This window comes from Chrysochloris asiatica, unplaced genomic scaffold (genome assembly GCF_000296735.1).
Source record: "Chrysochloris asiatica unplaced genomic scaffold, ChrAsi1.0 scaffold00056, whole genome shotgun sequence".
NCBI classification, from domain to species: domain Eukaryota; kingdom Metazoa; phylum Chordata; class Mammalia; order Afrosoricida; family Chrysochloridae; genus Chrysochloris; species Chrysochloris asiatica.
Genome location: NW_006408574.1, coordinates 2,447,494 through 2,460,703, shown reverse-complemented (window position 1 = coordinate 2,460,703; position 13,210 = coordinate 2,447,494). Strand labels below are relative to the sequence as shown.

The 13,210-nt window shown below is 57.7% G+C and overlaps 1 protein-coding gene across 1 annotated transcript in view; it reads left to right on the top strand.

Annotated features, from left to right (window-relative positions):
- Window positions 1–10,073: 10,073 nt before the first annotated feature.
- Window positions 10,074–13,210, top strand: part of NOTCH1 (notch 1) — a 36,685-nt gene continuing 33,548 nt past the window's right edge. The window contains exons 1-2 of the mRNA XM_006863701.1: window positions 10,074–10,137; window positions 11,709–11,793. Of these exons, the coding sequence (XP_006863763.1) occupies window positions 10,074–10,137; window positions 11,709–11,793 (149 nt within the window). The remainder of the gene's footprint in view (window positions 10,138–11,708; window positions 11,794–13,210) is intronic.

The following is a 13,210-nucleotide window of genomic DNA, read 5'->3' as shown; positions in this document are numbered from 1 at the left end:
AGCTTTACGTTCATCCTATCGCATATCCTTTCATTGCCATGGTTACAATCCCCTCCATGCATCATCAACCAACCAAAGGGTATACCATGCAAGCCTACCCCCTACACTCCCTCCCCCGCCCTCTGCAATTCTTCAGCACACAGCCCCTCTCCCTCTCTGGGTCTAAAGTCTCCAGCTGCTCCATCTCTCCATGTCATCATCTCTGCCTCCATCTCAGGCATCACTGCCTCTCTGGGTAGGGTCCCGCTCTCTGCTCTTCTCCATTGATGGTCCCAGGGACCTCCGCTCCTAGACTAGAAAGTTAATCACGCCCCTCCTTGCTATAAAACATCTACCTTTACATTTCCAACTGTCACAATCAGTCCTGATAACAATTATTCACTATTGTATCACAAGAGACCCATCTGCATTTCATTTCATCAGCCCCACCTAGACAGATTGGATACTACTCACTGGAGATTCTGCCTTCCTCCTGGCCCTATGGCTCTAGGTTCTCTCTTGAAAGCTTGTAAGCCAGTCACTTCTTGCTTTTGTAGCTCCCCCCAACCCCCATTGTGGGTAGCCAATGTCCAAGTTGCCCATCCCTGTCTACTCTGTGTGTGGAAGGGGTGGGAATGATTCTTGCTGTAAGGACTGGTTCCCTCTTTTGAGCTACTGCATCCATAGGTGTAGGTCAAGGTCATCAAATTATATCAGATTACTTTTTTTCCCTCTTCTTTCTTCTTCTGGTTAAGCTCTGATCATCCAGTCACTGAAGCCAGGTCAAGTGGGTATGATCTGCAAGTGTGGGTGTTCTTATGCATATGCCCTCTCTTCTTATCAGCTGGATGCTTCCCTCTCCACTCTAGTGAGGGGCTGCTTCTTAGCCTGGAACTCTTGTCAGTGCTTGGGAGGCTCCAAATCCCAGGGACAAACAGGACCCTTTTATTCTAGAGCCTGGTCTTCCTCAGGGATCAACAGCACTTCTGCTCAAGAACGAACGTGAATTCGCCCCTCACGATGGGAAGACATGCACTCACTGTAATGGTACGTCACCCCATGTTGTACAGAGCCCGGGGTCTCACAGTTCCACTGTGAGCTCTCCAGGAACTTCAGGGGGGCCACACACGCTGCTCCGGAGACCCAGGATTGGGCAGAAGGACATGGCCATGGGGTCCCCAGCAGCAGCACTCACTGGTGTCAGGCCATATCCGAGGAAAACAACCCTGCTCTCCAATACACACTGACCACGGGGACTCTGTCGGCTTTCCTCCCCCCCTACCACCACCATGGAGCCTAAGGGTGCCCTTGAGAATGAAGTTCCTGTGACTTAATCTCAGGTCCCACTGTGGTCTGTCAGCTGATGTGGGCACAGGCTCCTGGCCTGGCCAGAACCAGATGAGCACGTGGGGCTGGGTGGTGTGGCCACAGCCCCCAGTGTACTTACTGTCCCTGCCCTTACGAGCCCACACACACAGCTGTCTCTCCTTCCTGTGTGGACCAGACACCCCCAGCCCGGTCCTCGGTGCCGTGGGGGTGAAGGTGATAAGGAATGAGGAGAATAACTAGATAGGGCCTAGGGTGGGTACATTTGGTTAGGCTCCAGGATAGCAAACTGTGTGTTGTGGGCTGGAGCTCACTGGACACCCAAGTGGTGAAAGTCTCCCTCATCTGTGAGTTCCCCACGGTGAGGAGGAGAGGGGGGCGTCTGCTGAGTCTCTCTCCTCCGTGAGTTCCCCATGGTGAGGAAGAGGGGGGATGTCTGCTTCATTTGAGACAGACTCACCTGCGGTGGGACCCCAGCAGTTGTAACTTCCTGTCTACACATGTGCTGTTTGAGCTTTTACCATGGGGGTGGGGGAGCATTTTCATCTGCGCAGAAACAGCCTTCAACACAATTGTTTTTTTTGTTTTGTTTTTTACACTGGCCTTGAAGTGAAAACAAAGGCAATACTCCCCGAAGAGGCAGACCTGGAAGATGGGAGGCCAGGCCTCAGTTCCCCAGTGTGGGAAGCTCCGAGGCCTCCCTGGCTTACCTGAGGCTGGAGGGGGGCAATCTGATCCCTCTACCCCTCTCCTCATTGTCCTCATCTCCCCGTTGCCTGCCTCTACAGGGGCAAGGGCAGATGCCTTGCAGGAGAGTTTTGTACCTTTAGACACATCCTGAGTTTGGAGTTGTTGGCTCCTCTTTATGGGCTAGCAGCACTCTTGCCTGCCGATAGAGAGGTTGCAAGTTTGAGTCCACCCAGATATGTCTCAGAAGAAAAGCCTGACAAAAACTCAGCCCGGCCAGCTCGCTTGTTCTGTGCATTTTCTGGAAAGACTTTAACTTTAATCATGGATTGGCTCCGGTTGGGGTTCCTGTTTGGGAACAATCTTTGGATCCACATGCTATGAATTGAACGATGTCCTCCAAAATGTGTGTACAAGTCCGAACTCCTGTACCCAAGAGGACAGGCCCCCTCAGGGGACAGACACCCCCTAGGGGACAGATTCCCCAGTGGACTGACCCTCTCCTAGAATCCATGCAGTGAGTTGGACTCCCAGCCACCAACACTGTGAGAATGAATTCTTCGCCCGCTTGTGGTATTTGTGTTAGAGCGACTGTGGAGACCAGGAGCAAGCTGAAGTCTCAGCTCTGGTACATCTCAGCAGAGCTTCACCCTGACTATCCCATCAGCCGGCCCCCTGGCCTTTAGACAGACTGCAAGTCACCCAAGGATCCACACATACAAATGAGCACACTTCCCAGCTCCCTGTGATGACAAGCTGAATCCCACTTTATAATTTAGCAATCACAACACTTTTCATTATGTTGTTTCATGTAAAGAGGGGCCTGCTGTTACATGTGCTGGCGAGAAGGCCTGGGGCAGGTGCCGGCAAACCTCAGGTTCCCCTCTATACCAGCACCACCTCCGTAAAATGCAGCAGGTGACAAACCCGAAACCCTCTCCTGGTGGGAGGAGAAGAGACGCAGGGATAGTGTGGATTCACCCCAACTTTAATCCCAGGGTCGAGAGGACTCAGGATTCATCCCAAGGCTAATGGGCCTGAGTTTGGGCTACTAGTTCCATAGGGCAGTACATAGGACTCAGCAAGAAAGCCCACAGCAGGACTGCCCAGGCCCGAGGACACTCTGAGTGGGAGCTATCAGTCTCTGTGGTCACTGGGGAAGGAGCAGTGAGGACTTACAGGGCTCACTTCTAGAATGTTCTTCCCACTTACCTGCAGGGCCCTCACGGTCTTGGGCCTCCCTGATTTATGCACACACACAGAGCACAGGGTCACCGTGGCCATGCCCAGCACTGACGTGAAGGGGCCCAATAACATATCCTGGGTAAACAAAAAAACACCTTCTTGTGATCTCAGGGGACCATTGAGCCTCCCCATCCCCACCACCGCTTCATCCTCGAGGGCTTTGTGGGACCAGCCAATGGGCTGGGGCTGAGGTCTGAGTTCAGTCCATCACAGTTAGGTCTGTAACTGCTGGCCCCATAGATGAGGTCCTGGACAAGTGTGGGGCCCAGGTTCACAGACAGACAGATGGATGGATGGTGGAATGGACAACTTGGCCCTCTCAGCCATGAAGAGGGCCTTTCCCAGGCCCTGCCTGGTCATCCCCAGCCCCCAAAGCTTCAGGCCGTGGGGGCCGGCGTGCAAGGGGTCTTACTGCAGACAACATCTGCTTCACTTCACGTTCTATCCCCTGAATGAGCTCCAGGACGTCTTGTTCCAAGTGACAGCCAGACATTGTTCCCACCACTCTCAGGAGCCCCACTTTGGGGAGAGGAGGGCAGACCTTCCCCCTCCTCCCGCTATGAATGATGATTCCTGGAGGAGGCTTTGTCAGATCCAGCTCTCTGCCCCAGGGAGCACACAGGGATTTAACAGTTTGCATCACCACAGGCTGTGGCAGACGAGAAACTACCATCCCTGGGGCTGGGGCTGGAGCCCTGCCTCACCCCACACACTCACCCTGGCCCAGGGTGTTCTGGGTCCCCAACAGTCCCAGCCCTGCCCTCAGGTGATGGGAACCCACTTCCGTTAGTGGGTGGGAATTAGAGAGACAAGAAACAGGAACTTTCAGGAGGCCCTGGATTTCCAGTCTCCTGGGCCCACTCGCACCTGGCACGTGGACCCAACATGGGGTGACCTCCCTGGGGCAGGAAGGGAAGGGGGTGGCCCAGGGTCCCATCTCCCATCCACCACCCTCTCCGACACTTGGAGCCCCTGGGAACATGCAACCTAATCTCATTTCAGCCGGCTGGTTTTCACATAACTGGAGTATTTTTACCTCCTCTCTGACCCAGTGATAGTTCGTCTGACTTAGGTCTTGCAAAGCCCTGCCGCCAAGTGGCTGAGCATCCTTCGAGCCTGCAGGAAGCAGTTAAACCCCAGGCATAGCTGGGAAAGGCTGCAGCCACATGAAAGACAGGTCCTGTCTTGCTGATTTTTGAAAATTATTGCCCCAAATGCTTCCCAGGGAGTGCAGATCGCTGGGATAAGGAGGCTGCGGGGGGCCAAGGAAAAGGAGGCAGGGAGCCAGGTTGCAAAACCCCAGGAGCTCGTTGGCATTTGCCACCAAAGTGCCTGTTTCTGTTTAAATGGCCCAGAGCACACAGATCTGGCTAAACGCACGTTCCCACGCCAACGCGCAGCAGTGACTCTGGGTTTTGGCAAATTTCTTCCTCAGCTGTCAAGGCAGAAATATAGAAGAACTCTGGACTCACTTAAGGCGTGTTGGGTTTTCTCCCTTCCCCCTGGAGACACGAAAATCGCTCGCAGATGTGCGTACCTGCTAACATCTGCCCACTGATTCCAAGAGCAATAGTGCAGATCCACTGCCTCTAACAAGGGCTGTGTGGGACGGAAGTTCAATGTCTCTGGAGCAAATAGGAGGGGCCCCAGGGCAGCTGAGGAACTCTAGTGGCCCTCCCAACTTGGGGATCTGTTGTTGTTATGTGACGTGGAGTCGGTTCCAACTCATAGCGACCCTGTACAGGGTTTCTGAGGCTGTAAATCTTTATCAGGAAGGCTCAAAACCCTCAAGAGTCCTGTCTAGGCAGAAAAATTCAGATTTGGGGGAGTCTGGGCCTTCCTTGTATAAATGCAAATGGACTTTCAAAAACTTTGTAAAGGAATTTTCCAGAGATCTTTATCCTGGGAAAGGGAGGAAGAGTAGGAAGAGAGAAAGGGGAGGTGGGGGAGGGAAGGAAAGAAAGAAGGAAGGACAGATGGATGGAGATGAGGTGGGGAGAGAGCAGGGAGGCTGGAGGAGGGACCTGGTTTAGGTGACTCAACCTGCTAAGGAGGCTGGGCTTGTGCTCGAGCTGGAGGGGCGGGCCCCCACAGTTTCGTCCCCTGGGGCCCTTTCTTTTGCGAGAAAGTTCTGAACTTCATGGGGCAGGGTGGGGCAGGTTGGAAGCTCCCCAGATCCTTCCTCTGACACGCCCACCCACCACAGGCTCCACCGGGGTCCTCAGGCTAGTTTCAGTGCCCAAGCAGTGTGGATACACTGGGAATGTGGGGGTTCAGCCTGGCCGGACTGAGTCCCAGCCTAACCAGACCCCCATAGACCCTATTATATCTGCTGCACAGAGCCAGCTCAGCCATGGTCCCCCTTTCTGATAATGAGTTTGGTCAGCCTTCTCATTCCCACGGTCTTCCTCCACGGAGTTCCCCAGTTTTAGGAGGCCTACTACCCCAGGCTTCGTGACCTCCAGACCCCTACCTCACTGTCTCCTCAGGCAGCCTGTCCCCTGGGCTTCCGTGGGGGGTGGGGTGGGGTGGAGAGCAGGTGGAGCTGTTGACCATTAAGTGTCCCCCACACCAGGATTCAGCTCAGCCCAGACTCTGTGGGAAGTCAAGGGACCTGGGGGCCTGGAAGGTCGTTCGGGAGTTGAGACAACCCACCAGGGCTGCCCACTCTCTTCTCTGAGGCCTCTCAGCATCCTTGCTCTGAGTGACCAGGGTTCCAGACACAGTCAGGGAAGCCCTGTGCAAACCAACAGGAAAGGATAGGTAAGGGGTTTCCCCCTGTGGGCCCCATTTCTCGATGAAGGAGTCCCAGGCAGCCTCATGAGCTGGCCTTGTCAGCGCACCTGCTTGTGTATGTGTGTGTGTGGAGGTTGGGTAACATGCCCGGGCATCGCACTTGTGCGCCGCCTGTTAGGGAACGGGCCTGTATCTCAGCCGTGTTGAACCTCCATCCTGGGGCCTATGCAGTTGGGGTGTTCAACAGGAGACTCATTGCCAGTGTCCCCACAACTAGACCTTGAGCTGCCAAACAGTGACCACTCCCTGTGGGTGGAAAACCATGTTGGGGGTGGGGGACAGCCACGGGGCTACACGGTAGGATTTACAGTCTAGTCCCCACCCCGTGCTCCTATCTTCCTGTGCTCACTGACCCTGCGCCCTAGTCCTTGGGACACTTTTCCGGTGGGGTCCGTGTGGGTGCCAGAACCCAGCAGTGGCAGTCCCTTCCTGCTTTCAAAGGCAGCATGCCCCCCAGAAAAGGATCAGTGTTGGAGACCCTGAGGGGCTTGGGGAGGAGTTGCCAACTCTGCCCAGGAATTCTGGGGCAGCTTCCTGGTGGCGGTGGAGGCTGAGTAGTCAGGCAGAGATTTCAACAGATGACATATGTAAGACCAGGAGGCAAGAAAGTGGGGTGCAGAGCATGAGAGATCCCCCCATCAGGGTAAAGCTGGCCTGGACAGGGTCCAGTACTTCCAGGCAGCTGACTGTACATCTAGACCTTGGGGGAAAGGGGTCCATGCTTGGGGTGGGGGCAGCGAAACAAACTGGAGCCCAGTCAGTCCCTTTCCCTTCTCAGTGGGGTAACACCCTCCCAGCTGGACCAGCCACTTTTAAAGTGGAAAAAAGCTGACAGGGCTTTACTAGGTAGATGAACTGAGGCCCAGGGCCAGGGAATGCTGGTGGGGGGCCAGCAGGGCAGTGACAGCTCAGGACTCAAGCCTGGCTGGGGGTGTGGCACTGGACAGGAAGGTCCCTCTCAGACCTCGGGCTGGAGCTCTGCAAGCAGGTCAGGGATTTTATAGACAACTTCAAAGGTGGAAGAATCGCTGGCACAGTGGCTTAAGTGTAGGGCTGCTAACCTCAATGTTGGTGGTTCAAACCTAGCAGCCACTCTGTGATAGAAAGACAAGGCTGTCTGCTCCCATAAAGACCCACAGCCTTGAAGACCCCCTAAGGAACAGCTGTGTTCCGTCCTACAGGGTCACTATGAGTTGGAACAGACTCGATGGCAGAGGGGTGATGGGTTGAAGGGTGGAGGGGCCTTACCCCTCAGCATTCTTAAATCTTCCAAACTCCAGGCCAGTGCCTAGTCTCAGACCAAATGGTCAATCATAAGCCCTCGCTCCGACCAGTCTCTGAATCTCCAGGCCACTCGCTCTCTCTGCCCTACACTGACTTGCTGCCCTACATTGTGGACATGTGACTGAGATGGGGTGGCCGGTCCAGCACTGTCGTGTACAGTCTGCCTAGAGACTGACACCCCAGAACAGACCTCCTCACAGCACTACAGAGCCCCAACTCCCTCACCTATAAAATGGTGGGTATTGTGCCCCCAGTCTCCCTCTTGTGACCTCAGATTCCCCTAGGATCCTTGCCCACTGCTGACCTCCCTCACAGCTACCTGGGGGTGGGGGAGCAGAGGCCTGTACTGAGTATCAGCAGACCCCCACAGGCCCCTACCAGGATCTGTGAACTGACTGCTACAAAGAAGGACCAGAGGCCAGGGATGTGCATCTTTTTACGAACCTAGGACCCGTGTGTCCTGAGAAACACTGGAGTGGGCCCGTGGGCTGGGGCTGGGTGGGCTTCCTTTGGGGATATTAATGGGCTAATGTCAGTAGGCCACTCAAACCACCCATGAGAACAATCCAACCGTCCTGGGTCTTGAGAAGAAGGTGGCGACTGGAAACTCCCACTGCCCTCTGCAAACCAGTCTCCCCAGCATCCCTGAACTGGTCCCCAGCCAGCTTGGGGGTACAGCCCAGGGTGCCCACCACAAGCTATGTCACAGTGGTAGCCCCATTCAGCTTTACGCAGCCACACGTCCACTCCCCTTAGGGTCCCGGATGTATTACATACTCCCCTGTCCCAAGTTTCTGCTTAGCTCCCCCAAGGCCCACTTCCCAGGCCTGCCTCCACTAAAAAGGCTCTCAGGCACCCTGACAACTTTGATCAGAAAGAAGCCCCAACCCCAGGTCAAGGTTGGTAAAGGGCAGGGAGGCCAAAAATATCCAACCAAATTCACACTCACTTGCCAGGAACCAGGAGGGGAGACCCTTAGCCAACTGTCTGTACCCAGCCTCCATGGTTCCCCTATGTGTTCTCCCAGCCATTCATGGGGGCTCCAGGCAGCCCAGGGGGTGGGCTTCCCTGGGTCTGTGTCTCAGTTGCTCTCTGGAAGGTGGTTGACAAGGGGGGCTGCTTGTGGACATCCAATAGACTACAATCCTCCCGTTGATGGAGGATGGATGAGCGGAGAAGTTATCAGAACAGCTAGACCTGACCCCAAGTCCCTATTCTGTTGGCCTCTTTCTGCCTTCCCCACAGCTTAAAAGCTGTTCCAAAAGCCAGGGCTGGCAGGCCTTCATTTTGGGCCTGGGTAAATCGGGGTGATCTACTGGAGGGTACAGAGGTACCCCAAGGAGCTAGGTCTGAGACTCTGAGTCAGTCTAGGGACAAGGGCCCTAGGGGCTGAGATGCCTGGAGCATGGGTGGGGAGTATGCTCCTATCTTTCTGCCGGTCCAGCCGCTGGCTGTTCTTACGTAAACATTCCAGCTCAAAGGCGCCTCCTCAGGGCACTGACCCTCCCACCATCACCCTGACACCCTCCTGACAAGTCACCCAAGATTGGAAGAGAGTTTCCAGCAGCTGAGGGCTAGGACTGGCATGGTCTCACTGAGCAGCAACAGGTGGGCCAAGATAGGCAGGGAGTGAACTCGCTTGTCGCCTCCGTCAGAAGCCGGGGTACCCCAGCAGTCCATCCCAGGGACCTTCCTGGCTAGATCGCCTAGCCTTTACACCTCCAGGACCCGCAGCTGGGTGGGGGTGCCTTCTGCCCTCGCACTCACTATCCTGCGCGCCTATCTCTGAACTCTGGCTGTGTCCGACCGGTGGCATTCTGGGCTCCCAGCATCAGCGGCCTGGCACTTCGCCCGGTTCTGGCATCGCTCACAGAAATTCATAGCCCGAGAGGAGCACGTGCGGGTCCGAGGCTGCCCTGGGCTGGCTCTCCTGAGCCCCGCAGGTGGACGGCGCCGGGGGCCCGGACACTGGCCTCCCCTAGGGGAGCACGAGTCCCCTTCCCTGAGGACGGGCCGTGGTACCATTAGTCTTCAGGGTCAAGGGCTACGGTCGTCGCAACACGGAGCCGAGCCTGAGTTCTGCGGCTGCCGCGGCGCCTCGCGGGAGTGGAGCCCTCACCCTGTCGGGATTCCCAAACTCGGCCTCAGCCAATCCGCCCAGTCTCCGGGCCCCCGCCCCGCCGGCACGGCCCCGCGGCCTCTCTTTCTCCGCTCCGCCGCGCCTCCTAGACCATTGAGATGCAAATTGTCCCCAATTGTCGCTGAGACGTATACGGCTGAGCCGGATCCTTCCGCAGAGCGTCCCAAACTTTTGGCCTCGTAACTTTGAACAGACAAGTAGTGCCTGCTCTGGGGCGTCCTTCTCCGCGCTGCCCCGGGTCCGAGCGCCCCATCCGGCCGCGCAATCCCACGGAGGGGCGCATTCCGAGGGGCACAACCAAGGGGCAGCGAACCAGGGTGCGGGGTACTGAGGCATCGCGGGAGAGGTGCGGAGGCGGGGCCTCGAGGCGGGCGGGGCGGGGCCCAGCGGGGCGGAGCGCAGGGCCGCCGGGCGTCTCACTATTGCCTCGGCCGCGGGAGGGAGCGCAGGGCGCTGGCCGAGCGCTACGTAGAGACCGCAAGTTCAGCCGGCGCCGGAGCCCGTGAGAGCCAGCGCCGCTCACCAGTCCCCGGGAAGCAGAGGGCGGAGCAGGACCCCCGGCGCGAGTGCGCCCAGCCGGCCGTCCGGCGCAGGAGGCCGCCGCGGGGAAGCAGGCATGCCTTCATTTCTGGCGCCGCTGCTCTGCCTGGCGCTGCTGCCCGCGCTCCCCGCCACACGAGGTAGGCGCCGCCCAGCGAGCCCGCAACTTTCCGCGCCCCTCGCCAACTTTGTCGGCGCTGAGCTAGAACCACTGGGGGACTGGGAATTCGGGGCTAGGACACCCTCACACTCCCGGGCGCGGGGGCCGTGCTGGTAGCCGGGTACGGGGCGCTGATCGGGGGGCCCGGGGCCCCTCCGCACAGCTCGCCTTCCGGGGCCGCGCGTGGGCTCGCAGCTAGGCGCGCTGGCTGCCTAGCAATTTTCGATTTCAGTCGCGTCGGTTTGGGTTTCCTGTTGCCTCTCGGAGCCATTTGTCTTCTCTCTGAGCATTGGGCCCGCGCTGGGGGCGGATGTTAGGGCGCGGAGCGTGGGGTCCCAGAGCTGCATTCGCCTTCGCTAACCCTCGGGGCCCCGGCCGGCAGGGCACCGGGGACAGCGAGGCCAGGGCCAACTGGCCCCCTTCCCCTTCAGGAAGGTTCGCGCGTGCTGCAGCTTGGGGCGGCGGAAGGCTCGGGTCCCGGACCCCCACAGGCTTGTGGCCCTCCTCCCCCCTCGCCACCCACAGCTTACAGTCTCCCCTTGGGGGATGTGGAGCCCGGGTCACAGCTTTGTGGTGGGGGCTGTGGGACGCTCGCCCATGGTGGGACTGACTTTCGCTTTGCTCCGCGTAGTTCAACTTTGGCGATCTTGGGGGGTGAGGGAGAGAGACGTGGGAGGGGACGCAGTTTCTGGCCCGCTTCCCATCCCAAGGGTCCCTTGGCAATCTAGTAATAAATTCCTCTCATGCAAAAAGTTGGAGGTGAGAACTTTTCCTCTCTCGGAAAGTAGCTCCCTGTCACTGCACCGTCCCCGCCTTTGGAGAGGGAGAGCTTCGCTTGTCCAGCGGGTTGGAGGAGAAGGGAGGGACGTCGTTTACGAGGCCCCTTCTCGGGAGTGGGGTCGCATTCCTTCCCAACGGGGCCCTGCACCCTCCCCTGGGTGTGGTGGGGCTGCCCCTGGAGATGCCCGCGCGGGAGCAGGTATTGGGTGTCCGCAGAGGCGGGGCGGCCCGGGCCCGACAATGGGCAGCTCTGATTCCGCGGCCGGCGCTTTGTTGGCGGGCGGGGCGACGGGCCTCGCAGCTGTCGCATTTTCCCACGAACCGAGTGGTGGCCGCCCCCCGCCCCTCCCCGCGGCTGCCCCCCTCCCGCCAGAATGTTTGAACATCAAGACGATCTCTGGGACTGGGTGGGGGCCCTAGCTCCTAGTCGCTAAAGAAAACTGGAGAGGTGGAGTACAAAGTTAAGGAGAGCAGCTCTGGGTGTCCTCCCGGATTCGCCACTGCTGCTGAGGGGCTTAAGTAGCGCCCCTCCACTTTGGGCACTACCTGCCCCCACCCCGCCTCGGTTTCTAAAATATGGAACTGTGAATCCTTTTGGGGTTCATGTAGGCATTCATCAGTGCCCCCCACAACCCCAAGATGCTGAGGTCTGATGGCCCACCTTCATCTACACTTGGTGACAGGGCTGGCTCTCTGTCTCCAGAGGTGGGCCCTCCTGGGCCGGGCCAGCTCTGCTGACCTCCTTGTCTCTTGCCCTCCCCCACCTTCCAGGCCTGCGGTGTTCCCAGCCCAGCGAGGAGACCTGCTTAAATGGTGGCAAGTGTGAAGTGTTTGCCAATGGCACGGAGGCCTGTGTGTGAGTATGCGCCCCCCGGGGACCTGTTGCTTTGTTGGAGAGGGAGCCCCTGCCTTCTGCGGCAGCCTGGGACAGAACACTAGACCATTGTCTGGTGGAGATGGCCCAGAAGGCTGGGCGCGTCACGTGCTGACTTTTATTGGACAAAGTCTGGCAATTACCTAATCACTCACAATTAGGCCTCGTGTGAGCTGGTCTGGCCTTGGAGGGGCCCGGGTTCCCTCTTTGTGGCCACCTCAGCCTGCTGGGCTCTAAGTGGAGCTTCTGAGAGCCCATTTCTTCCTGAACCCCCTGAGAGACAGCTGGCCTGTTGAGGGGCTCAGGACCCCTACTGCCAGCTATGGAAGGCCTCCACTGGACAGGTTGAGCACCTGTGGGCAGGCGAGTTCCAGAAGGAAATTGTTAAAGTATGTCAAACCAAAATCCAACCCTGGGCTTCGGCCTTCCCCCAGCCACTCCTCCAGTCTTGGGGTGAGAGGAGGGAGAGAAGCCTGCTGGGCCCCAAGTGAACTGGCCCCGCCCATCTCTCCAGACTGGGATGACTGTCGGGAAGCTGGGATTCACTCTTGGCTGGGACCTCACTATGCTGGCCTGGAGAGTGGGCGCCAGGGGAGGGGGAGTGAGGAGCCTAAGAGATCTGTTTGGAGTGCCTGCCCGCCTTGGGGACATTTTCCCTGCTCTGCCTGTTGTCCTTCAACTTGAGTTGGCCCCTGATGGGAATACTGAGGAGGCCCTTGGGGAGGGGTCCAGCCCGCCTCATTCCAGCCGTTGATGGGCCCATTCCCCTGACAACCGGCTCTGCTGCTGGACCAGCCCGCCTGCCCACCAGCCACCCCCAGGCTCCCTCCCACCAACTGAAGCCAATTACGCAGATCTGTGAGCAGTTTAATGAACAGAAACAGTGTTCCTTTGTCAGACACTAATGAATGCACGCTACTTTTTTTTTTTTGCTTTTTTGGGGGCCTTCTGCCCCTGCAGAAGCCTCACCAACGCTTGATGCCCTAAATCTTGTTTCCTTTCATTCAGAGGCCGACAGCTGGGATTCCGAGGCAGTGCAGCCACTATTGTTGGGGAGGCGGATTAATGTGGTGTGATTAATTATGCTGGACTTCCCAGAATGCACAGCTCCCTCCCCTACAGCCCCCCCAACATTGCCTCTCGAACCCCTTCCATTCAGGAGGCAGAGAGAATCTTAGGACTTCTGCAGAGGACTTTAGGAGGGAACAGGGATACCATGCTGGTGGAAAATTGGGGTGGTCTTTTCTGGGAGCCACCAGGGACTAGAGTGGCTGAGTGGTCTCCAGTGAGGTCAACCTAGGCTGAAGCTGGCTCTTGGGTTTGGGGCAGTGGCAGACACCCCATCCCCTGGCACCAGGGCAAAAATGCTTCAAGAGAACCAGGTGATTGTGTGGTATGC